Here is a 25,247-nt window from a genome sequence, read left to right as displayed (position 1 = left end):
CCCCCTTCGCGGCGGGGTCCTCCAGTGCAGAAAAGGCCCCATGGCTCCCCAGGCCCCCCAACACAGAAACATACGCCATGATTTGAGACAGTGTTTCCTCCACAATTTTTATTTTAAATTACAAAGGATGTTGCGTACATTGATGAAATTTGCGTCCGAATAGAAGTGCGAGGGATCGAGGGGGACAGTAAACAAAGTCAATCGTGGGATTGTGCCTCTTCGAAAAAAAAAAGATAATAAAAACTGCACAGCTATTAACCGACATCGAACATTGCAACTCTGAACAGATCATGCTTTTAACAGGAGAATTTATTTGCTAACAGAGACGAGATCTTCATGGGAGTTTCTCTGTGCTCCCATTGGAAGCCAGTGATGGAGGATGCCATGTTCTGCTTCTTCCCCCTTGTGCCATCAGCCCTCGGCTTCACCCAAGCACAGACACTGAGCAGCGAGGTTTTACAGACGTGCTGAGGGACAGCTGACTCAAACGAGACCATACCATGCCAAAGATCAGTACAACAATTAAATGCTACTCCCGGGGTCGCTTAATCGAAAGGTTTTCCTCGGGTGGATTGTGCTTTTGTCAGTACTGAATCCAACACAGAAATTTCCCTTCTGAAGATGGATAACACCCAAATGTGACCCAAACACGTAACTAGCAACTACTCGCAGGAAAACCTTGGAACACTGGTGTTATCCAAAAAGCCTTTCATTTTATGAAAAAACACCGTGGCTTAAGGTAGTTCTGGTTCCACTTTTAGCTCCACTGCTCCTTAGAAAGCCAATAAATGCACTGCCAGCATTTACTCTTGTGGAAGTTGACGGATGTCTGAGGGCTGCAATGCAGTGCACACACGCCTTTTCTACATGCGAGAAGCACTGGGGAAAAACATGGCATGTTGTGAAATGTAAATCAGACAAAGATACTTTCGTATATTGCAAAGAAGATAAAGCCTAAAAGTGCCATCTTTCATTAATGACATTTAAGAATCCCAATTTGTATTGGGAGATATTCAAGAGTGGTGTTTTCTCAACATACTAATGCCCTTAATACAGTTACAAAAAGAATCAGTCACCGAAGCAGTAACTGAAATGTACTTCACACAATCCCTGGGGTAAACAAAACAGATTTCAGCTCAGGGCATGGCTGTGTCAATAAGCCAAGACCACATCTAGCAGCACACTTAACTAGTTAATTCCAACTGGAGCCTCCAACTTCAAAACAATGATTAGATGCATTCTTGAAATTCAGGTCTCAAGGCCCAATACAGACCCTAACATTCATGGTACACCTCTGGTTACGCCTCAACAGAATTTCAGGAAGACTAGCAAGCAAGTTAGAGGAACAGAACTGCATTTGCTACTTCTGTTAAAGGCAACTTATATACAACCCTTTAAAATTTTCCTGATAAAGCCTCTTGCTTTAAAAAATAGCTATATTTAAACCATTTATGAAAAAAAAAAAAAAGCACATCCATTCTTTGTATTTTATGAATAAGCTGTTTTATTAACGAAGGCAAATACTGGATAAATGTTGGGCGGGGGGGGAACCTTTCTGGATAAAAAAACGACACCAGGTGTCTGGTTGTTTTTAGGTCAGCTAACAGACCCTTCATCCGGTCAGATTTTAGATTTTTCTGGTTTCGACTTTTTTCCCAGCTTCATTTAACAGAGGCAAAGGGTCTGCTGTCTAGAAAGGATCAGGGACCGAACTCAGCTGAGCCCAACTCTCACATCAACTTTGCAGCAATGCAAGCTTCATGAAATCGCGCTTCAGCTGGCATGGTAAGAAAATCCAGCCCACCCACACCTAATAGTTTTATTAATAAGTCTCTCTCATCCAAGAAAAGAACTCACCAAATATCAGTAAGTGTGTTCAACAAACCATAAAAGAAGTGTTAGCAAAAAGGGGTTTAGGGCTCAAAAATGCCCTTTGAGAGCACCCCCACATTCTGCAAGGCCATTCAAAAACTGGTCATCCATATAAATAGAAAACAACTGCTATTGAGAGAAACAAAAATAGATCTATCCAAACTCTCTTCAGGATGCTTTTACCAGTTCAGATTTGCTTTTGGAGGGGTTAGGCTTGAAGAGTTCAAGGGTAATGAAAAACATTTAGTTCTAGATGTACAAGTAAGGCACAATATAAAGCCACATCATAATCTCTCATGAAGAAAGTAGGAAAGGACAAGAATCATACATGGTACAGTAGAACAAGCAGTCCATTGAGTCAGAAAGTGTGGCACCTAAGTTCAGACTGACGAGATTTTAACAAGAGCAGTTATAACAGCATGCTTTTAATATGGAAACAAATCCTAGAGAATCCAGTGTATCAGAAAAAGGAAGAACTTCTGTTTGTGTTAAATCAAAGATGTATAATTGTTTTTGGATATAGGATTAAAAGTGAATATTCACAATGCCTACACTCAAAAACAAACAAACAAACAAAAAATAATCCAGGACTTCATTAAGATCCACATACCATGTATGAACACTGAAAATCTTTAGAAAATGGTCTTCTCTAAAGATCACCCAAAAACGCATGCCACAATTGCCAAAAAACAGAACATGTACATTGTTGGTTTTTATACCCTTAAAAGATTTTGTCTGTGATAAGTATACACTAAATGTATATATTGTAATGACACTAGAGGAAGCAGATTGTTACTGGCATTAAAGTACAACCATTTCTAGACGGTTTAAATGCCACAGAGTCCCCTGGTTAAAATGTAAAGCTGCACAGCTTGCCTATGTCACCTTTATGATAAAGTTAAACCAGCAAAAGGTCTTATCTGTACTCTACATTTTACTGCCAGGTTTTATTTATATCAAGTATCGCTGCAGCATTCTGACCAGCCCAGAGTTAGCAGCAAGTGGCAGGAATCATATAAAACGCAGTTTCTTTTTTTTTTTTTTTTTCCTTTTTAAACAAAGTGCTTTTCTAAGATATACATACATATAAATAGGTACAAAATAAAGTGTCAACATTAAAAAGCTCAACTATTCAAAAGCTTTAACTTAAAATAATACATAGAAAACACTGAAATGCAAGGGTATGGAATTCACTAAAGATTCAAAGTCTACTTTGAAATGCTAGACCAAAATCATATTCTGGTTTGCAGATAAAAATAAAGAGCTATAAAGTTCTATTTGCCCAGCACTTCTGAGCAGCAGGGGCTTTCTGATACCTTGTCAGTTCAATTTGTCACAAAAGTTTTTACCTGATTGCAAAACTGCTCGTAACGCTCAGAAACGCCGCCTCACCTACGTGGTTCTGATAGAGCAGCAGGAGCTCAGCTGCCGCAGCAGCACGTCAGAAGGGATCGACTCTGTTCGGATCTTTGCACAGACGTGGCCTTATCTTCACTAGAAACATTCTTTGTCGGGGGTTTATGGGCAGTATGCATCTCTGGAATAAGTGTAACATTGGCAATGCTTACGATAGGAATACATCTAACCCACTGTGTAAAGCAGCAGCCGACTCTCACCTCACCGCGAGAGCAAGAAGAACACCCAAAGTCCACTCTGATTTTGCAAATCTTACGTGGATTTACAAAGTTTTGCCTAAATTGCTCTGGGTATTTGTTCAGTCTCGTGAAGGAAAAACTTTCGGTACAGCTCAGTAGTGGTATTTTGGCCTCCTCCTCCCTTCTGAGTCTTCCAAAATATTTAGATACAAAGTAAGCTGTGTGCACACTCACCAGCATGTGGCAGGAGTGCCACCTTCATCTGCAACTCTCACTGCACTATTACAGACTTTTTTATAGTACAAGCTTACAAGCTTGGATATAAAAATAACCTACATATAAACAAAAAGGAATCACAGTACAAACACAGACAAAGTAGATACGAAGTGGAGAGATTCCCCAAAGGGAGTGGGGAGAAAGCCTTCATGGACTTTGCATTTTTTTCAGCAGCTACATTTGAAAATATTTGGTATTTCTATTTTCAGTAAACAGTGTTCTGTCATTTTAAATAGGGAGCGAAAGAACAGGGAGGAAAAGGGGGTCCATGAAACCAGAGAATGATCTTGCCTTGAGATAAAGGACTTTCATCAAGGGCTAAAGCTTTTTATCTGTACGTTAACACTGACTACAAAGCCAACTCTTATTAGCACAAGAGCAAATAAGAACTGTGTTAATATTTCCCAATCATAGAAACTACTGAATTAACAAGAATAAGTCACATATAAGTTTGAAGAAGCTAGTTTTGAAATACCTGTACAAAAATATAAAAGTCTATAAACTTTTTTTTTTTTTTTTTTTTTTTTTTGTCTTGTTTTGTTTGAAGCCTGTGTTGATCCTTGGAAACATCACATGCATAATAATACATCAACTGGAAAAGTGGCAACTAAGGAATTAGGTATCTGTAGCTCTTTTATCTCTTTACATATATACACATTACAATAAAAATAATTTTATTTTGGTTGTTTGTTGGAAGTATACTACAACAAGCTAAATATTTCTTTAAATTCTCAAAGTTGAAAACTATTTTACCAATAGCTTACTAAAATCCAAATATATTAAAATCTCCTACAGTAAGTGCAGAGAAAAAAGGTTTAAAGACTCCGAGACGGCCACCAACTTATCTACCATGGAAGCGAACTACGAGAACAGCAAAATAAGATCGTTATGTATGGATGCTCCTTCTGTAGATAATTGGACCCAAACGAAAAAATTCACAGTTCAGTAAGATCCCTAACCCTGACCTTGTAGGTTTTTTTTTTCTTTTTTTTTTTTGTTTTTTTTTCTTTTGTTTTTACATTCAGTACAGTATCATATAAGCTGTGCAAAACTTTACTTAGACTGGCAGTTCGCCATATCAGTTGCATTTGTCTTTGGTACAAAAATAAACAATCGCATTAATGTGCAAGTATAGGTTTTCTTCCGGCCAAAGTACCGAAATTGAGTTTTCTAGAGCCATCTTTTATACAATACATAGACTCTGTGGCATATATCTACATTTTCAACATATTCCTATATACATTCAAAAATTTTAAGAGCTGGAACAAATACATTAAAACCTATAATCTCACCATCTGTACATCTTGGTTTTTTTCCCCTCAGGGTTTTCTTCATACAAAACTTTACCAGCTTACACTGATAGCTCTCCCCTCAAAATACAAGGCACAAAGAATATACTTTTTTTTCTCCTGCTTGCACAGACATTTAAATACTATATTAAGCTCAGAAAAATTAAAGTTTATATGGCACACCAGCTCTGAAGCCACGTGTGCTATGTACAAGTTAATGGTTGCAAAGAAAGCTTACTGTTTTTAAGAACAAAGGAAATCCAATTATTTCAAAACAGCAAACGAGAACAAATACAAAAACAACAACAACAAAAGAACTGAATTGTCACCTTTATAAAAAAAATGCTTCCTCTTGTTTTGCTAGGAGCATAAACCTGCCACTACGTCTGGCATAGGCTAAAAAAATTTTACTAGCAAAAATATGGTTTTGCTTCTAAAACAAAAGTGGTAAGTCTGGTCCTAGAACTTAATTTTAAAAAGAACCCTCCTCTCTGAATGCAATCTCAAAGCAGCTTTAGAACTACCTAATTTATGCTCCAAAAATGCTACTAGGCATTTTATTCCATGCTTTGATTTTTGTTTTCTACGCTGTTGTTTAAAAATAATGGAACCTAATTGTAAGTGTTTACATAATGCTAAACTGACATGCAGACCAGAATGCAATTTACAGTGAAGTACTTGACGACACAGGAAGAATGTGAGCAATGAGAACAGGTGAAGTCATGTCTTAAACTTTTGACATTGGTATTCGTAATCCTACAAGGCCACCTGTGGGGTCTCCTTCTGCAGTCTTCTCCAACACTTGATTCACAAATTCTGATGTCTGTCCAGCTACAGGAAGTCCTGAAAACAGAGGGTAAGAAAATGCACTGTAAGTTTACTATTAATTACATGCATTTTACATTCCTGGAAGTGACACAAAGCCAATGAAGGAACGTTCTGGCCAGTAACCAAAGAGAAGGTTTGGTTATAGCTGTAATGAGGAAGCGCTTCCTTTCTCTATTCCAGGAGTTGTTTGTGCTCCATCATACCACAGATGACACCTCTTCACATACAGGTGGATACATTAGATATTCTGCTTACCAAGAGTATCTTTAATAAGTATGTTCAACCTTTGCTCCATGTTGACTCCTCTATCATCTTTAGGCATCTGCACTCGATTAACAATTTCTTGTTTAATGGAGTTGATCACAAACAGCAAATTATCTGCAAAGAAAAGCCTGGGTTAGACATACACTGCATTTGCCCAGGAACAAAAGGGATGCTTAGTTGTCCACACACTGATAACACAGACTTGCCTTAAGAACATAAGAAAAACTAACATGTGAAGAGTTGTATTTACCATATTCTGTGTTGAGACCCCAGAGTTTTACTTTATTGGCTTCATACTGGGCTTTCTTCTTTAGTCTACAAGCCCTATAGCAAGAAGAGTGGAAGAATTAGAACATTTTAACAAATGTTCCAGAATACTAAGAGCATCTGTTTCAGTTAGCCACACCAACTTAGCAACCAATGCTCCCAGACATGTATCTACTCACTCATCTTCACTTCAAGCGTGCTGCTACTTGTATTTGCTTACATTTGTGGATTTTACTACTGTAACAATAATTTGCCCTGCAGCTAAGTAAGACAGCTTCCAGTGAAGATATATTATTACCTGCTAAGGAACAGGTAAACTACATCTCCACAGTGCCAGTTGCCCTGCTTTTTGATAAACGGGTAAAAAACCCATCAATAGGGACTGCCACAGTAAAGCAGGATCTCAAGACAAAATTTAGCCTTACTCGCACGGCTGCAGTAATGCAAATTTACCCCTCCAATGAGTGTTAACTAATATGTTACCTGGAAGCCAGCTTGTTCTTTTCTTTTCTTGACCTTGGTCTGGCAGTTAAGGGAAGTTCGCTGACTGGCGTCAGGTCACTGATCACCTTATTCAGCTTCCGCAGCTCATTACCAATCTGTAGAAGTTTTTTGGGGTTGGGAGTCAGGTCTTCTACATCAGTCCTCCGTGACTTCTTTGCTGCGTATTTACCTGTGTCGAATATGCAGAAGATTGGGTGGCAAGTGACACAACATGCATGCAAACCTACGAAAAAATGTTCTCAGATATGTATTATTTTTGGTGCAATTTAAGTTCCATTGTTTGTCACAAGAGAATGGTCGAGCATAATGTGATCTCTGTGGCCTTTCACAATAGAAAGAGCGTTTCCAGACAAACTGCTTTGTACAATTCGTATTACATCCAGATCAGATAAGAGCAAATACTGCTGGCCGGGCAAGAAATATATTCAATGTGATGGACAGGATGCAAACAACTGTGCTGAAAAATGTACATCACAAGTTCAAAGCCAGGCATTTTGCCCCATCTTACTATTTCATATGTTCAGCCAACATATTCTCTTGGATAGTAAACTTGATTAAATTCCTAAATAATCTTATTCTGAAAGTTCTGCATTAAGAGAGGCTCTAGAGACTTGGTACTGATGGCTCACATTAAGGCTAGGCAACCCTCTTTAGATCTATTTGAAGCTATTTAAGAGCTGGTTTCATGGAGAAAATTTGCATTCAAGACAAAATCCTTATTAAGATCTTTTGCTACTGCTGTGGTTTTTTTCTAGATTTCTATTAAAAATGCCAGTGGTTGCAGAAACTTGCATGCAAGTGATAATAAACTGACAAAACCTGCTCCAGAATTCTTCATTAGAGAGCTGATAATTCAGCACCATTAAAGGGCACTTGCTCCTACAAGTGTCTAGTGAGACTGAGTCCTTCAGTCCTGTTTATCTGTTGTTCTATAACAAATACAGATATAAGCCCTCATAACAATGAATAGTGATAGAGGCTTTAAGCACTGTTATTTGACTACAAGATAAGCATGTAAAAATCAAGCACATGAAAAAGAAAAAAGTTTCCTTCCCAGAAAAAAAAATCTATAAAATAAATACAAAAATCTGTTCATTTATCTGAAGTTAAAGTGCAATGTTAAAGATAATTTTCAGTTGTAAGGGAATATAACATTACAATCAGAGAAGCTGGCTTAATTTTGTTCCTTTAAAGCCACAATCAAATGGAACAAGCCTACAAAAGATGTCCTGTGACAAGAAAACAAATACTATTCCTGTGAGTTCTCAATAATGTTAGCTGTGTTTCAAGTAGAGCAAGTCGGTGACCAGAAAGTCATGGGAATAAAACAGCCATTAGACCGACTGGGCTAAGTTCCTGGGAGGGTATCTTAAATAAATAGCTTATTCACCAAAAAGCAAAGCAACTGCTCCGCTGTGTCGCACTGACATGGGTGGGAGGAACAGGGAGGGAAGAACAGTAGGAGAGAGCTTCAGGTTTTGCCTGCCTGTCCTTTAGTTCACACTGCAGTTAACCTGAACTTTGCACCTCAGGCCACTTGCAGCTTACTTTAACAAAAGCAAGACTGAGTCTGTGTAACAGCCAGGGGCAAGTATCAGTCATGAGACCTATCCCTGATGTTTACAGTACCACACTGAGAAAATTCTGAACTCCTGGGGTTTCCACTGGGGGCCTCTGGAAATTACAAGTCTCAATTCATCCACCTCCTCTGGAAGAAACCACACTGAATGTTATTACTGTACGTTCACTGTGCCTTCCTTGGACACAGCACAGAACTCAGCTAATGGAGCAACAGACCTGCAGTGTTTTAGTGATTTATTTTCACGGTCAAATCTTGTGAGCAGAATCACAATTTCAGGTGGGAAGCTTGGCTACTGAAGGTGCCAGTGTGACAGACTGTGACTTGTAACTAGGATTCTGTTCTTACCATGGTGCAGACCGTTCTTCTGGTACATGTTACTTGGTAATGTATCTCGGTCCCACTCGGATGGCCGCAGCATCCTTTCCTGCTGGGATGGCGTCAGCTGCTCGCTGTACTCCCAGAAGTATCTTCGCTTGCCTCTTTTTCGAGAGGTTATTGCACTCATTTCTTTTAAGTCCTCCACAGAATCATTTTCATACCCTAAAAGAATGCATTGCATCGTTCACGTGATGTTTATAAGACGGTTCCTAGCCTTTTAACCGTGGACCAAGCGTTAAACTCAAACAAGAAAAGATGGCCTGTATCACATTATCTCCTCTACTTGGTTTTCAGACTCAGCTACTGCTGGGTATTTGCTTTAAAACCAGGGACAGATACCGAGGCAGTGATGGTGCTTCATCAGTTGAATGGAGACAAATGATTCACGCACAGGAGCCCCGTCTGGTTCTTGACCCCGTGAGCTCTGCTGCTCTTCTCCCCGCCATCTCACTGCTGTACAGACAACAGCTGTTGCAAAGTACTCCTCCACTTTCAGTGTTCTCCATTAATTAGCAGAAACATGATCCTAACTCTCCTCCACATTTTAATTAATCTTCAATCAAAAGCATTGAAATAGAAGTGGATTAAAAAAATAAAGACGGATTAGCAAAAGGCTAATAAGTAAAGCAAAACTCTTGCTTTACCTTAAGCTCTACCTTGAACTTATATACCCCTGGGAAATAAATCACACTATCCGTCTCTATTAGAATGAAGGAATGGGGAATGGACCCAATTCCACAAGAAAAGAATATCTAAAATGGAAGGGATTAAAGACAACCTGCTCAATTTCTTCATGTCTTCAGTGGGATGAAGACAAATGATCCATGATAAAGCTATGCAAGATTTTAGAGATGTATTATAGAGCACTTGATACCACAGACTGCTCTTAAAGTATACGGAAGCAGTAATGACACTATCATGACACTGCATAAATGCTTAGACCCTACCTGTATAAACACAGAATATAGTTTTTAAAATGCTACCTATGCTTTAGAAAACAAATACACCCTGTGCTAAGGTAAGAAAAAATATACAGCATTGCCTTTTGTACTAAAATGCTTTATCACACTTCACAGATAATTAAAAAATAACAGACTTCAAATATCACATACACTGATGAAGCTTCAGGAAAACCCAAGCACTGAACAGACTCTACGTGCAATCTGCATTGGGCCTATATCTTCAGCTCTGCACCATCTCTGAGCAGCAGCTTTCTTTATTTTAAAAGCTTTCCTTATTTTACAACAGTCCATGCAGTTAGACTGTTTGCACTTGAGAAAGCAGCTGAAAGAAAACAAACAAACTGTCTTGCTTTGGTCTGACTGTCTCTCAGCTCATAACCCAACCATGAGTGGCACACAGGAGGATGCAACCACTTCTAAACTTGTTTGATTCTCTGGTTTATCGACAGGAAAGCGTTTTAAAGGAAAAATCAATCAGCAAAATGTGTTTTATAAAAGACTTTTTTTTCTTGTAGAGTCAAAGTGATTGTGGTGATTTACATTAAATATAGTTTCAAGTACCACGGATGTTTTTAATTGTCGTTTTCTTTGACCCAAATGCTGTTTGACATAAATATCCAAATGCTCTTCCTTACCTTCCACCTACAAAACACGTCAAGCAATGTAACTCATTATATAGGCAGGTATAAATTCAGCCCAACTTTGTGATAACGCAGAATTAAACCAATCAATGAAAACAAATCTCTTTAAGAGCTGATGTGTACAAATGTAAAATGAGGTTAAAATCAAGACTTCCTGTTTGCTTATTCAAGCCATAATTAAGTTGGCTATTTGAATTACGTTGACTTAATGCATCCTGCCTTGCAAGTCTAACACTGACCTGCTACCATTTTACAGTTACATGGAGCAGCCCCTGCACAACGTCCTGCCCTACTCTGCAAACACAGCAGTGCAACAGATCCATTTAGCTCTTCTGCACTGCATCCATCCTCCCTGAAATCTCCTCCTAGCAAATATTGTACAGCATTCTTGGACGAGCTTCTGTGAAATCTGAAACAATTTCTGTGTTTACTCTTGAAGCCCTTAGCAAGCTACTCCTAAAAATCTCTGCTCACAACCCGAGGTTTCAGATTAAAATTCGCCAGGGTTGAAGGAAAGACAGGGAACAGGACCAACATCTCTGCTCTGTGCCAGCGTAAATACAACAAGAACTCCGCCAAAGCAGACCCCAAAAAACCTCTTCTCGTTACTGTTTAACCATTGTGACTTCCACCAAATCCCTGCCAGAGCCCCAGCTGGCAGCACAGCACCCAAACACAGAGCAGAACTTCACATGATGTCATCTCCTTGTCTCTATAGGCCATCTCCCTTTAATTCTCTTCCCCAGAGCTTCTGACAACTGGATTAACTGTTGCATCTCTCATTTCTGGAGTCACTGGACTACTTGTTAGCAAAAGCAGTCACTTACATATATTACAACTAAATTAGATAGGGAAAATACCAGTAATGGCAAGCAAAGTTTAAGTGCTGAAACAGGCCCAGGCTTATCATTGCCATAACAAATTAGCTGGACCAAAACTGCTAAATCTGTATCCCAAAAATAACACAAGCATTGTTACCACCCACTAACACTTTTAGTTATTTTTCCCACGTCCCTGAAGTCCAATGTACCTATGTATTTCCTCAGAAAACACTCACTCCAGTGCTTTAAGAAAGTGTCATGCATTCCCAAAACAAAAAGAATAAACCAAAGCTATCTGTGTATAAAATACACATATCAGAAGGTCAGCAAACACAGTTTTTGTCCTATCTTCACTCTAAATATAGTAACTGACTTTGGTTTCAAAGAAAGCATGAAAGGTGAAGTATTCCAGAGCCATGCCCTTTTTTAGAAGCTCACTCCACAGTATTTACCTCTATTGCAAAGGTAAAACATAAGAGTGCGAGTGACATAATTAAATGTGTCCATGACCTGGAGAATTACCTCCTAACGTATCAAAAACATCACCTGATGCTTTCTGATAATACCACTGTACTCGAGATGAAAGGCTTCATGGACTTGTGCAAGCCAAGCTCTCTGGTTACTGCAGAGCAGCACGTGGCTTTGTTTAGAAGGCGAGAGCTTGTCATCAGGATTTGAACAAACAGCAAGCAGTTAATGTAACTCCACCACTGAAAGCCCAGCATTTTCATACATCTCTTTCTCAAGATTACCAGCTGCTCTGTGCAACAAACCTCCGTGGGCTGCAAAGCGCAGCGTGGTGCAGCGATCAGCACAGAGCTTTAATAGCTATTCAGACCTCAGACAGTACAGAGTTCAATTCAGAAGAAGGGAGGAGAGATTTTAAAATGCTAACATATATGCCTGGTGTACATGAAAAAGTAGCATAAAGAGCCCAATACTTAACAAGCTTAACGCCAGCTCAGGAAATCTACTTAGAAAATAATTTAATCGGAGAGTGCTTTATGACAAACAACAGCATGCTTCAGGGAAGCTGCTGCTTTTAAAAAGGGAGTCGTTCAGCAGTTTTTCTTTCCCCTCAGTGTTGCACATTGCCAAATGCCTCAATATCTTAATTCTCACACTCTACTAAAGAGCATTTAGAAAATGTGAATATAATAATACTTTCTACAATCAAGCTAATACTTGGTTACAGCCCTGTCCCTGTGGATTTTCTTTTCATAAAATGCTGCCACTTTGCTACCTTCTAGATAAAGGTTAGCTTTCATTTTTGGCGTTAATGCTCCATTTCTCCTCACAGAAGAGAAGAATTCCATATTCTTCGAAGACTCACCAGATATCACCATTGAAAACCACCGAGAAATGGTTCTATAACCACAGAAGCACTTAAATAATTAGGAAACACTTTCACTCAGGCTATGATTTTGTGCCAGCTATCAAGAGATACAACCTTAGCACAGCCCACTGAAGCACTAGAAAGCTCTGCACATCCTCTCATCAAACCACAAAAAGGGAGAAAACAATTGCAGGTAATTGCTCCATGACCTTTGGCTACAAACTCAATCTTCTGTGTTGTCTATTGTGACTTCTGCTGTATGACTACCATTTATGCTTTTATTTTTTCTCTTTTCCAAAACAGGGAAAACAAAGGCCTTGTGTAGTTTTCATTAATTACATTGTGAAAAGCACTTATAAATTCTGAACATTCATCAGATTGTAAGTGTTCATCTCTAATTACAAAGCATTCAAAAGCATTCTTTCCCTCTTGGCAGATGAATTCATTGACCTCAGTATTAACAAACCCCAACATTGCTGGTACCTGGTTCTGAGAAAGTATCGCTGATGTCATCATCTTTATCATCCTCATAATCTTCTTCCTCATCATCGTTTTCAGATAGCTCATGCTCACTGCCAAATCCTTCATCATGATCCTCATCTTCAATATCTTCCTCATCCTCCTCATCTTCTTCAGGGTCTCCTTTGGCCGACTGCTCACCCACACTGTCTGTTACAAAAAGAGAATAATTGTGCTCTTCTTTTTTCTGTGATGAATCTGACACTGATGTGCTGGCAGAAAGGCTGCTCTCCCCCACAACAAGTCCTGGAGTTTCCTGGGGTGCTCTGAGGAGCAGTTCTTGAGTCTCTTTAAAAGGCAAAATAGGAGGCGTACAGTGACTGTGCGAGGGCTCTTTTATTTCTTGTCTCTTTGCTACAGCACCACAGTAACAGGTGTTTTCCTTTGCTGCGTCTGCATGTGTCTGGCTCAGCACTGGTCTGCTCTGTGGTACAGGATTGATTTTTACTTTTGCCTTTTTAACATAGTCTTTACATTCAACATGAATGTTCACCTTTTCATTATTGTACACACTGGTCTTCACCATGATTTGTGTACTGGAAGCAGGCTGTGTCGCGGGTTTGCTAGCCTTCTGAACATAGTCCGACAAAGGAGCCTCAGCCTGAACATTCTTGGAGGAACAGACTGGGGCCGCTGCTCTACTAGCAATTTTTTTTCCAGGTAACAGAGAATTTAAAGGGTTTTGTTTTACACTAAAGAGTGAATCAGGATAATAGAGTGAATCTGAAACAGGTTGGGAGTCCTCACTGTTAAGCTGAGCCAGAGTCGGTGTTTTGCTTATCACCTCTTCATCTTGGTATGGGCTTGAAAAGTCATCAAGGCCCAAATAATCCACCTCTTTTGTTCCCCAAATGTCACAGCTGGTTAGTTTAGTGTATTTAGTTAAGTCTTCACAGTACGTGTCCCACTGCTCCCACTTTGAGGTGAAAGCAGCTTCTTTGTCCAGGATGTCTGTAAAAGACTCTAAGTTCTCAAGGTCTTTGCAGTCCTCCATTGAAAGTAAGTTGTCCCTGGAGCTTTGCTGGTAATCCATTTCTCTGTCCTGTGCAACATAAGACAAGTTAAAATTAAGATAGAAAAGTAGTATCAAATCATCTCTATCCTCTACTTAAACGTATGTGGTAAGCCTAATTCAAGTGAAGAGTAAGACAGTGATATAAAGATACCTCAACTTCCAACTAACAACTTCCTCTGAAGTTCAGGTCAGACTGGAGCCCAGTTTCCCTGGTTCAGCAGCAGATCCTTGGGGAAAGGTTGCTACAGATACAACTCAAATACCCCTCCATTATTTTTCTGCTATTATACTGGTTATTAGAAACTAGAATAGGACCAATACCCACGTACTTAAAACATGAAAAACATCACAGGCAACACGTTCTAGTTTCCATAAACCTAGGTCAAATTTTGTTACATGAATAATAGAAATTGCTCAAGTTTACCTAGAGGTAAACTGGAAAAATTCATTCTAAGCTCATCAACAACATCAACAAACAACAGTGAGCTACCTTTCACTTTCCATACAGGAAAAAACAAGTGCCATTGTGAACAGCTCATGAGTCAACTTTTATTTTGCTTCCCCCGCATGCACAACTTGAGTGAAGTAGCACATAAGTGCTCTTGAAGAAAAGGTGGTTTGTAAGGAAGAGTCTCCATCACCACCACATAACAACACAGCTACATTTGATACTCGTGTACCAAGCCCCTCCTGAGGGCCAGCTTTAACAAGCAGTTAGGCTCTTCCCCAGTCATAGCAAGCAGTAATGAATAACCACCCAGCGTTCCTGAGCAAATACCCCCTTATTACTACATGAACTCAGAGTGTTATTCAAGGAGAAGGAGGTATGTGCACACAGAAAGTGGGCCTACCAGTTCATACATGAAGTCTGGATCTGAACTGCTTGCCAAGAGATCTGTGCTCATCAGAGTCTGTTCTGAAAACACATGGCTCCGAAAGGCATCTCCAAAAGGAGGGTCCATTCCACTCACACTGGGCTACAACAAAATTGATAGGGAATGTTGAAGCATATCATAAAAAAGCATATTCTTTGCTTCAATGAAACATGAGTATTGATATTTTATCCAAGTGTCTGAACTTGTGCTATACTTGCATCTGGAAGGTATTTACCTTACAGATTAGCATTCTGTTTTGTCAGTTTGAAAATCGTAGGTGTTTGCCAAGATTAGGGATACATCAGCATTTGCAGAAGAGGAGAGCTGGCAAGACCTGGGAGTACCAAGAGGCACTGCCTGCTTGCAAGGCCTCCACCCCAGCACCAGTCACTGTGTACTAGAGCAGCATTGGCTGGTTTTAGAACCATCAGAGCTTGTAAAGCTTCTACCTGAGATTGTAACAATAGCAAAGTGTAATTAAATCAAGAGTGTTGTCTCTCCTAAGAACAAAGCAGAACTCTGCAAACAAACACTACGCAGGATGACTAGGCAAACAGGTGATACAAAGCAAGACTCTGCTACATTCAATTCCAGGCCTCTATTTCTCTTCTAGACAAACTCGCCCTGAGGGTTGGAAATGAGAAACACTGTACTGCAAGAAGTCCTTCAGTTGCTGCTGTGTGAACTGCTGCAGTGAGAAAGGGCGCTTCTCCAGGCAGCTCCCCCCATCCAGGAGACAGCTTGGCTGATTCTTGCTGCATGAACAAATGCAGCACCAAGAGCAGCCCCACAGCTTCCACCACAGACACCAGCAGGACGCTAAAAACCAAACACTGTTTGTTTTTTTTCCCTCATTTCTCCCTGTTGATGCCAGTCAAATTTGCTTGTATGCTTTTTCCATTTTTTTAATAAGAAAGCAATGGTATTTACGATCATAAGATTCCAGACTTACCTGAGGCATTTCCAAGCCCAGATTCCCCAAATCCAATTCCAAACTTCTTGTTTTATTCACTTGTAGATTTCTTTCCAGCTTTACCTCAGTCTCAGTGAGTTTACACAATCCATGTAATGAAATTTTTCCTTGTGGTAACTTTGATTCACTTTTATGGAGCTCTTCTATTTGTAGTTTTCTGCGTAGAATGAACAGAGTAAACCCCAATGAGATAAGTGTTCCATCACCAGCAAGACAGGGCTTAAAAAAACTGCCTAAGTGAACTAAAGACAAAAATTCTCTCCAAACAGTGATTATTCCTCATGCCTGAATGTACAATGGTTTGCCTCCCCACCACTGTTCTCCCAATGAAAGGGCACAGGTGTGATAGAAAAGAAATTCTGCAAGAACCTTTTTTAACAGAGTTACATTCCAATGCCTTTTTTCCTCACTACCAACACCGTGAACACTATAGACATATGAAAAGAAAAGCCTGCCTAATCGGAAGTAATGACTAGCATACTGCTGGGGACACAAGAGGTTAACAACCTTTCTGACTAATACAAGTGAGCCAATAAAGTCTAAAACTGTCTCAGACAGACATCTCAAAATATTAGTGTCAGAACAGGCAGCAATACTGCTCCAGTAACAAGACTCCTCCTTCTCTTAAAAGTTTAAATCCATTCAGCTTCAGATAAGATTCTATCAATCACTCACATAGCAGCATCTAGCGGCAGAGGGACTGCAGCAAGCAAGCACATTGTCCAGAAGTTAGGAAAGGAAGAGATAACTGCCCAACAGAACAAGCAACAGGAAGTAGAAAAATGTGTTAAGGAAGGAAGGACAGGAAGGAAGAGAGAATCCTTGGTATCAAATTAGTATCTAATGTAACTACATTGGCTTCATGGAGTCTGTTTTCCTATTGCCTTGCGTTCCTGTGATAGGCCGGCCTCTGTGTAAAGTGTCTTTAAGAAAAAACTGTCAGAGGACCACAATCCCAAAGCAGCACCACCACGTGTGCATGGTTTAACAGTGTTAGCAGTGAAAATACATTTGTTTCTCTGAATAGAATTCCTCGTCAGACATTGCTCCTAGGCCAGTGCAGTGCAATCTGCTCAGGCTATGTTTATCTGCCCACCGTGAAAAGCAAACAGCAAAATAAAAGTGTTCTACACCGCTGAGCCACCTCCTCCCACCAGCACATGGCGGAGGTTATTCCTGCTCTCTGATAGTATCTCAGCTATTTTGTTCAACTCAGCATATATTCTAACAGATACTGTGACAAAAACCATCTTTACTCATCAAAACATATCGCTTTTCAAATATCAGAGCACAAAGAAGAAAACAAAAGCTGCATGTCCAGTCACGCACAAATTACAGCTCTCAATAAAACCGAGATCCTGCTGCCAAGGCACGCTGCTCCTGCGTAGGGTCCCGTGTCCATTAAGAGCCAGCTCCCTCTGACCAAATCTTCCTTTTGCTCTAAGGCTTCTAGGGAACTCCTTTTACTTATCTTAAAGTGACATTTAAAAACTAGGCTTGCATCCCAGGGCAACGTGCCTGAACAACCCCGTCTTCCTCTGCAAAGCAAAGGCTACACAGACACAAACCCAGTCCTTCCTCTGCTGTAAATGTGGCATGAATGACAAATGCACTTTGCAGCCCGGCCTAATGCTGGAGAAAGGAGCTGCTTTTTAAAACGAACAGACTATTTTCCCATATGCAAGGAAAAAAAGTGTGAAAGATCTCAGATTTAATGCATTAGCAGCACCCTCCTTTCTTTCCATAGAGAGCTGCAGATCAACATCTTTTCAGCAGCACATCAGATGGATGCTGTCTGGTGCCAGCATCAGGTCACAGCCACAACATCTGCATTCAGATGCAGACCATCCATCCATTCTGCCACTGCGTGATACACGGGGGAATGAAAGGAGAAGTCTGCTTCGTCATTACCACCTACTGCTGTGCCTTGGTCAGAACACATCCCTCCAGAAATTCCACTGTCCTTTATACACAGCTACAAAAAGGGAATTAAATTTAACTGTTACTGGCGCTGATCTCACCAACCAACAAATGCTGCCAGGAGTCAGGACAAGGGAGATCTGGGGGTGTTTCCAAGCCCTGAAAACAAACATTAAATGTTCAAAATACCTTTCACTCTCCCTGAACTGATCTGGCTACAACCTTACAGCACTGCGTGTTCTCCCAGGTCAAAGGAGCGTATAAGATAGGGAACACAGCTGCAAACTCTGAACAGCCTGCGATGGAAACTCTGCAGGTTGTTATATCACCTATGAGATTTGAATGAAGTACACGATCTGCAGCAGAGCTCAACAGCAATACTACCAAAGACAAATACAGCAGGAATTTCTACTCTAGGACAACTTTCATTAATGCCTTCTGTTGGCCTCTCCCATATGCAGGGCGATGTGGGTGAAGTCCCGTGGCTGCCCCACGGCCATGCAGTGGGTGGAGGTGGTGCAGCCCAGTGCTGGCTCGTGGACCTGAGCACGGGGAAGGGCAGGATGCCTTGGGAATGTCTGCTTCCACTGAACATTTAGGAACCAAGGGCGGTGATGGAGGCACGCATATATATACAATGCTCACACTTGGATAATACCTCCAGAAGTAGTCAAAAAGTAACTCAAAATTGCTCTATTGAGTTAATAATTCTTTAATCTAAGGCCAAATCCTAGCAAAAATCCTCTGTATTTTTATTTACTGGTTGGAAATGCACCTCAGAACAGCCTAACAGAGGTCCCACAATGCCTGGGAAGCCTCAATTTCAAAGCTCTGACGCTAGGCTCATTACAGGCCATTACTGATGAAGCTGTCTTTAAATTGGCAAACATCAGGACCTAAACTCGAAACATGCAGCATTAAGGAGACAGATGGCACTTACCAGGCATGTGCCATTTGCCCAGATGAGCAAGACACCCCCAGCAACTACACACTATCTCCAGAGAAGCCCCTATAAGAGAAAAACCCAAAATGCCACCTTACAGCTTGATGAGTCTGAAAGTCCTCCCCAGCCACCTGTATGAATCATTTGTACCGCCGGTGTAACCCAAGTTCCTATTTCTGTCTCAATTCAGATGCGCGTTCTGAAAAGCAGGCAGAGCGCAGCCATACCATTTATTGACTGCACGGTGCCTATTATCACAGCAGCTAAATGCCTGCTGCAAGCACGTTACGCCAACAATTACACTTTCCATGGCAGTAGCTGTGCATCACACAGCGCTGTTTGTCACAGTTACATTTTTCATGTAAGTAATAACAACAATAAAAAGCACATCACGAGAGCCTGTCAGTGCTGGGCTACAGTGTGCAGAGCCAAACTCAGCTTCAGAGAAGGCACACAGCCTCTGCCACGTATATCAGAGGAACGATTACGTACCAGGCAGCTTTTGTTGTACGGAGATGCTTCAGAAAGAGGAGCACCAGGTTCTCCGCTTCTCTCCGAACTTTTTTCCTGCCACACTTTGTGCCAGTCTGTTTCCTATTACAGACCATACTCTGCTCAGCCTTCAAGCGCAGAACATATTTTTCTCAGTTTTGTTTCCATCTAACATTCTTGGGTTGTTTTTTTCCCCCCCTTATTTCTACATTAATCTTCAGTTGTTAACCAGACTTAAAAGAAAACACAAAACTCAACACATTTCCTTTTCTCCCTACCACAAAGCTGCTCAGAAGGCCACTTTGGGTTTGTTTTTGTTGGTTTTTTTGGAGCTTTTTATGGTAGCAGTTGAGCAAAGACTGTCTGTAGGTCCTGAGCTTCTGCCCTTCCCAGCATCGTTCCCCGCTCACCCAGCAAAGCACCGCAACCTCCACAGTCATGTTTTTGCATTAAAACGCAGTGCTAGCACCTCAGACATTATACTTTTTGCCTTTCGTATCCCCGAGGATAAACAACAGCTGCCCAAGACGTGCAGATCCTAAGTCTGATAGTGTTGCCTTTTAAAAGAAGTGAAGATAGAAAGACTGTTTCACTTCTGTTAAAGCCTCTTCCTTTCAGGGCTGGAAACTGCTGCTTCCCTGTCTTCATTCCCTTTCCTCTACTGATCTTCCCCTCCCGTTATGTTTCAGCTCCACATGCCCAGAGCAGACAGACTTCAGGACCTCAAAGCAATACAGCTACACAGAACCTCCCAGCTCCAACCGCGCATGCAGCACTGCAGGTCAAAGAGCTGAATTACCAAAAAGAACAGCAGTGCATTGCTGGGATCACTGCACCCTCCCACACCCCAGGCACCTCACTGCAGAGGGGTATTCCAGACCAGCATGACTGCACAAGCAAATAAGCAACGCCAATAACTGATCACAGTGCAAGAGGCACAAAAGTGATTTAAAAACAAACCATGTATGCAACTGTGTTGAACCTATGTATTTTATAGCAGCTGTGCCCAGAATAGTATGTTCTATTAGAAGCAGTGGAGCAGTGGCCTTTCTGTACATTCTGGAACAAAGACAGAGATTTTATTATTACTTTGGGTCCAAGAGTGAGAAATGCAGCATGTTACACTTGACAGAACGATACTGATGTACTTCAATCCATTTAAAAAACCTTTTATAGCTAAAAGATGAAACAAGAAGGGCAAGTCAGATATCAGACAGCAACACCATCAGCCAACGCAGTCACACACCAATGGAAAGGTTCTAAAACAGGAGGAGGGTTCTTTTCTTACCATAACATAATGAGGGAAGGTATTACTGCAGGGTCTGAATCCTAAAAGCTAAGATTTCCAGAAACTTTCCAGCTTAATTTTGAAGGCAACACCAACATTCAAGCACTTCTTTTTAAAACTTTTATTTTAAATGATCCTTTAGTTAGATTTCACAAACTGCTTAATACGGACATGCAAGTCACAGAACCCAAACCAGTGGATTCACTTGTTCGTACCATGCTACCAGTCAGACACAAGCTTCTATTTATTCCCAATTAATTCCTGTTAATTCTGAAGGGACTTCCAACCCCTGTGCTTCAAAAAGGGTTTTTTTTTTCAGCTCTCAGTATTTAGAAAACCACAGTGATATGTTCAGCATCTAAATGCCTCTGCAGCAGATTTCTCTCCTCAGCAGGTAACACTCCTACCAAATGCAGAACAACTCTTTTGCTCAAGTGAGCTAATTGCCACAAAGCAGCATATGAGCTCTCCGAGAGAGCTCTGAAAAGAACTACTGCTGAGCATTGGTTTCGACACGCAATCTTCCCTGCTAAACCAATGGTGGTGGTGGTTTGATGGTTGGACTTTATGATCTTAGAGGTCTTAGGCGTATGAGGGGCAGCTGAGGTCCCTGCATTTGCTCAGCCCAGAGCAGAGGAGCTGAGGGGAGGCTCATGGTGGCTGCAGCTCCTTACAGGGAGCAATGCTGAGCTCTGCTCTCTGTGACAGAGCCCGAGGGAACAGCATGGAGCAGTGCCAGGGGAGGGCATGTGGGGCAGAGGGAAAGTTCCGCACCAGAATACAGTGGGCATGGAACGGGCTGCACAGGGCAGCACGCATGGCCCTGAGCTGCTGGAGATCAGGCAGTGCTTGGACAATGCCCTCAGACACGGGGTTTGGATGTAAGGTAATGCTGTGTAGAGCCAGGGGTTGCACTCAGTGATCCTTATGGGTCTCTTCCAATCCAGGACATTCTATGACTCTATGGTCTCTTCCAGCATTAAAGATTCTATGATTCTGTTCTACGATTCCAACCTATTTCCTCCATAGAAGTCCAGTTCCTCATTTAAGGTGCCAAAAGTAAAATCCAAAGTTTCTAAGTGCCTGCTCACAACTGTCACTACAGGAACATACACTGAATGATAACTGACGCAGAGATGCTAAGCAGCCACTTGGGTAAAGAACTCTAGGCCAAATCTTAACCCTCCTAATTTAAAACACTTTAAGACGTTAGAAAGCTAACTCTACCAGAAGCTGGTTCTGTTTTCTTGCTTGATTTCAACAAACTGCTCTCAAGTGCCAATATTTCAGCTGCTGTTGCTGACAGACTGGCACTGCTCAGCACGATGTATGGGGAAGCCTGAAAACGAACACGTGTTTATACTGGAGCGCGACAGACTGAACTGGAGCCATTAAATTATCTTCCATGTCTGAGCAGCTCTGCAAGGTGCTGCCCTGAGCAATGCTACGGACGTGGCTACGGAGGGTCACCAGGCACAGCAGCTGGTGATGGAAGCACGAAGTCCCGGGTCGGTAACGAGCCCGGCCCATTCGCTTGGGGGAACCCAGCGCTGGAGAGGTGGGCCGCGGCTCTGTGGAGCTCATAAACGGACCGCGGGAGCCCGCAGGAACAGGCTTATAGGGGCAGGCGCTAGACCGACACCGAGCTCCGGGCCGCCACTGCCCGCGCAGAGCCCACAGAAGCGGGGAACTCCCGGAGGCGGAGCGCAGCGCACCTCACCCCGCTCGGCTGCCCGCTCAGGGCGGCCCCAGCCCCGCCGCGCACCCGCCCCTGACCCACTAACACACCTCCCCGCCAACATGGCCGCCCCACCAGCCGGAGCCGAGCGCAGCCTAACCCGGCCGCCGTCCCGCCCCGCCCTCTCCACCCGCTCATTGGCTGGCGCCTCCGGGAGTCTCTTTCCCATTGGCCGCCGCTCACGCCACTCGCTCGCCCAGCGGCCCTTTCAAGCTAGGTTGAGGCAACATGTAAACAAACCCCCTTCCGCCGCTCCTGAGGGGACCGCGGCGGCCCCGCGCCTCCAGGCCGCGCCGGTTCCGCACCGCCTCCCCGCAGGGCGCCGCCGATCCTTCCTACCCGCGGCGGGAGGGGCGCGGAGCTCTCCCTTTGCCTGACGCGGGGGCTGCCTCCGCCCCGCTGCTCTCCAAGGGGCTGGGGCTGCCCTCCTCGGGGCTCGCAGCCCTCAGCCCAAAGGGCAGAGTCCCGTCCCGGGGGGCCGCAGCCAGGTCGGGCAGCTCCGCGGTGAACCTTCGCGACACCCCGGCAGTTACATAAAGCCTGCGGCCGAGCAGGGGTTTCCCGCCCCGCCTCCCCCTGCAGCCGGACACCGCCGGCCCGAAGGCGCGGAGAGCCGCGGCCCGCTGCGGGCGCTCCAACAGGTGAAGGCGTAAGGGATGGCGGCCGCGAGCCCGGAGGGGCAGCCGGGTCCTGCAGCAACAGCCGCTTGGCGCCGGGCGGTGAAAGCCGAGCGGTCCCGCAGCTCACGGCCGGAGCCGCTCCGAGGAGCGAGGAAGGCACCTCCGCCCCCCGGCACTCCGCAGCGCTCCCTTCCACCGCGCCGCCGCCGACAGCCGCCGCCGAGCCCGCGCCCCGCAGCCCCGCTCGGAGCCCTCCGGGCGCCGCCTCCCGCAGCCGTGCAGAGGGACGCGAGCACCCCCGTCCCGCAGCCACACCCCCCAGCAGCCGGGCTCTGCGGCCGTAAGCTCGCCACCGGCACCGCTCCTCCGCTCCCGGCGCCGGGCAGACACACCCCTTTTCTCGCGTGCCGGAGCCCCCTGCCCGTCGCGCGCCGCCGACCCCCTCTTAACACCGCCTCCCCTCTGCCGAGACGACGCGGCTCCCTTCATCGGAAGGCAGGCCGGGCCGGCGGCGGCCGGCAGACGCGGAGCTCCTCGGAGCCCTCTGTGCTGCCCTGCCTCCCCCTCGGGGCGCAGCTGCCGGCCGGGGCCAGGTTCCGCGAAGCCGCCGCCCGCCGCCCCCCGCGGCCCACACTCACCGAGCGGTCGGGGCTCAGCAGGGGGCGCCGCCCCGCGCGCTCCGGCCCGGACCCTCCATGCGGCTTTGGGGTTTGTTTTGTTTATGTCCCTTCCTGACGGGTTCCCGGAAATCGCGTGACTCGCCCCCCTCACGTGGGAAGGGAGGGAGGGGGAGGTGAAACCAGCCAATCGCCGCCCGCTTCTGCGTTGTCCAATGGGAAGCCACCGGGCCTGGCCTCCTCCGTCACGTGACGGCAGCGAGGCGCGCGGGGGGGTATTTAAGGCGCGGCGGCGGGCTGCGCCTCAACAGGGCGCGCTGTGGGGGTCTGGGGCTGTGTGGCGGTGCGGGTGGGACACCCTGCTTTATCTAGGGGAGAGGGTCTACTCCGCTACCGGCAGTGTAAAAAGCAGCTCCTGCTCTTCCCCTCTGCACATCCAGCTTGGGGGAACGCATCGAGGCAGGAGGATGAGAGGCTCCTGCTCAGAGTTACTTACTGTGCATCCTCTCAGCACTGCGTTGAAGCTTTGCTGCTGCCTGTAGCCACGGGCACGGCCACAGTCACTTAGACACAAAAGAAGACATTACTAAATAAAGTCCGGTTCTTTCCTTATTACCATTTGTAAATGATATTTTTTTTATTGTGTTAAACACACTTTTGTACCTCATTCTCCCACACTGACCCCATCCCCTCCCACCACAGCTCCCACTGCAAAGATAGATGTAGGAGCAGCCAGCAGCTCTGAGCACTTCCAGCCCTCAGCAGGAGTGAAGCATTTCCATCGCTCTCCATGGAGGAAACCAAAATGCCATGGAGTTCTCAGAGCACTTTCCCGTGCAGGTGTTTGAACTGCCCAAACAGCACTGACAGAACAAGCTAAAAGCATGCGATGTGGCACTGACTGAAACACAAAGCGGCCCTCAGTGTTTGTGACCTGAAGCCCCCAAGATGCCTCTATGGAGTCTGCTTCCTTAACCCTCCCTATTTTATATTTAACTTCTGAAAAACATCAAAACACACCTGGAAGTCAGACTGTTCCCTTGCAGATGCTGGCTTTCTATCTGTTCCAAGCTCTAGCTCATGTATATTTTAACATTTTCCATTGTCTTCTGCTGTCACAAAGCAAGAAACTGTCACAGGCTTTGATACCTGCATTGTGTGTTAAACACCAGCGATTGAATCTGTCTGTTCTAATTTCCCGCAGTCATGCAAAATAAAACCTTCTCAGAAGCCGTGTTAATTCCTGGCACACATGCAGCAGAAGATCACAATGCAGACAACAGAACACACAGCGTTCAGCAGAACAGAAATAAAACATTATCTTGTAACTTATTTAATCATGCTACTTGTGCGTATCTGTTCCAGAGGAAATATTAAGCATTAGATAAAGGGAAATTTCTTTATCTGGAAAGCATCTAAATATAAATGCAAGTATGGCTTGTTTGCCCCGGCTTTAATTAGCTCTTAGCATTAGATTCACCAGCAGCAAAACATCAAAACACACCCCAGGACCTAGTTTACTTTCCTGTATCTTCAACAGCGATTGCTTGAAACCTAAAATGGAAAGCTTGTTTTAAAGAAAAAGAAGGTTAAAAAGCCAATGTAACAATACCACTTCTAGTCAATGGGCGT

The 25,247-nt window shown here is 43.7% G+C and overlaps 1 protein-coding gene across 2 annotated transcripts; it reads right to left on the bottom strand.

Moving 5' to 3' along the window:
* Window positions 1-81: 81 nt before the first annotated feature.
* On the bottom strand, window positions 82-23,751 carry CREBRF (CREB3 regulatory factor). Of its 2 annotated transcripts, XM_042826445.1 has the most exons (9): window positions 23,637-23,751; window positions 15,977-16,154; window positions 15,001-15,126; window positions 13,099-14,176; window positions 8,823-9,017; window positions 6,875-7,064; window positions 6,375-6,448; window positions 6,116-6,238; window positions 82-5,875 (listed from the first exon to the last, which is right to left on the bottom strand). In XM_042826445.1, the coding sequence occupies exons 2-9, from the start codon at window positions 15,983-15,985 to the stop codon at window positions 5,760-5,762; spliced, it is 1,911 nt and encodes a 636-aa protein (XP_042682379.1). In that variant the 5' UTR covers window positions 15,986-16,154; window positions 23,637-23,751; the 3' UTR covers window positions 82-5,759. The 2 variants fall into 2 exon arrangements, with proteins under 2 accessions (XP_042682379.1, XP_042682380.1); XM_042826446.1 differs by lacking the exons at window positions 82-5,875; window positions 6,375-6,448 and having other exon boundaries at window positions 6,156-6,238.
* Window positions 23,752-25,247: the final 1,496 nt, after the last annotated feature.

The sequence above is a fragment of the Centrocercus urophasianus genome, unplaced genomic scaffold (genome assembly GCF_019232065.1).
Source record: "Centrocercus urophasianus isolate 14NV4802_14NV808 unplaced genomic scaffold, USGS_Curo_1.0 seq_26, whole genome shotgun sequence".
In the NCBI taxonomy this organism is placed as follows: Eukaryota; Metazoa; Chordata; class Aves; order Galliformes; family Phasianidae; genus Centrocercus; species Centrocercus urophasianus.
This window is presented reverse-complemented; position numbering and strand designations above follow the sequence as displayed.

Bases quoted from the DNA above. Each gene is read 5' to 3' on its own strand.
- CREBRF (XM_042826445.1), bottom strand. The intron at 9,018-13,098 runs GTACCAGCAATG...GCATTCTTTTAG, and splicing joins CGATACTTTCTCAGAACCAG to GGTATGAAAATGATTCTGTG. The intron at 7,065-8,822 runs GTAAGAACAGAA...TATTCGACACAG, and splicing joins GAAGAACGGTCTGCACCATG to GTAAATACGCAGCAAAGAAG.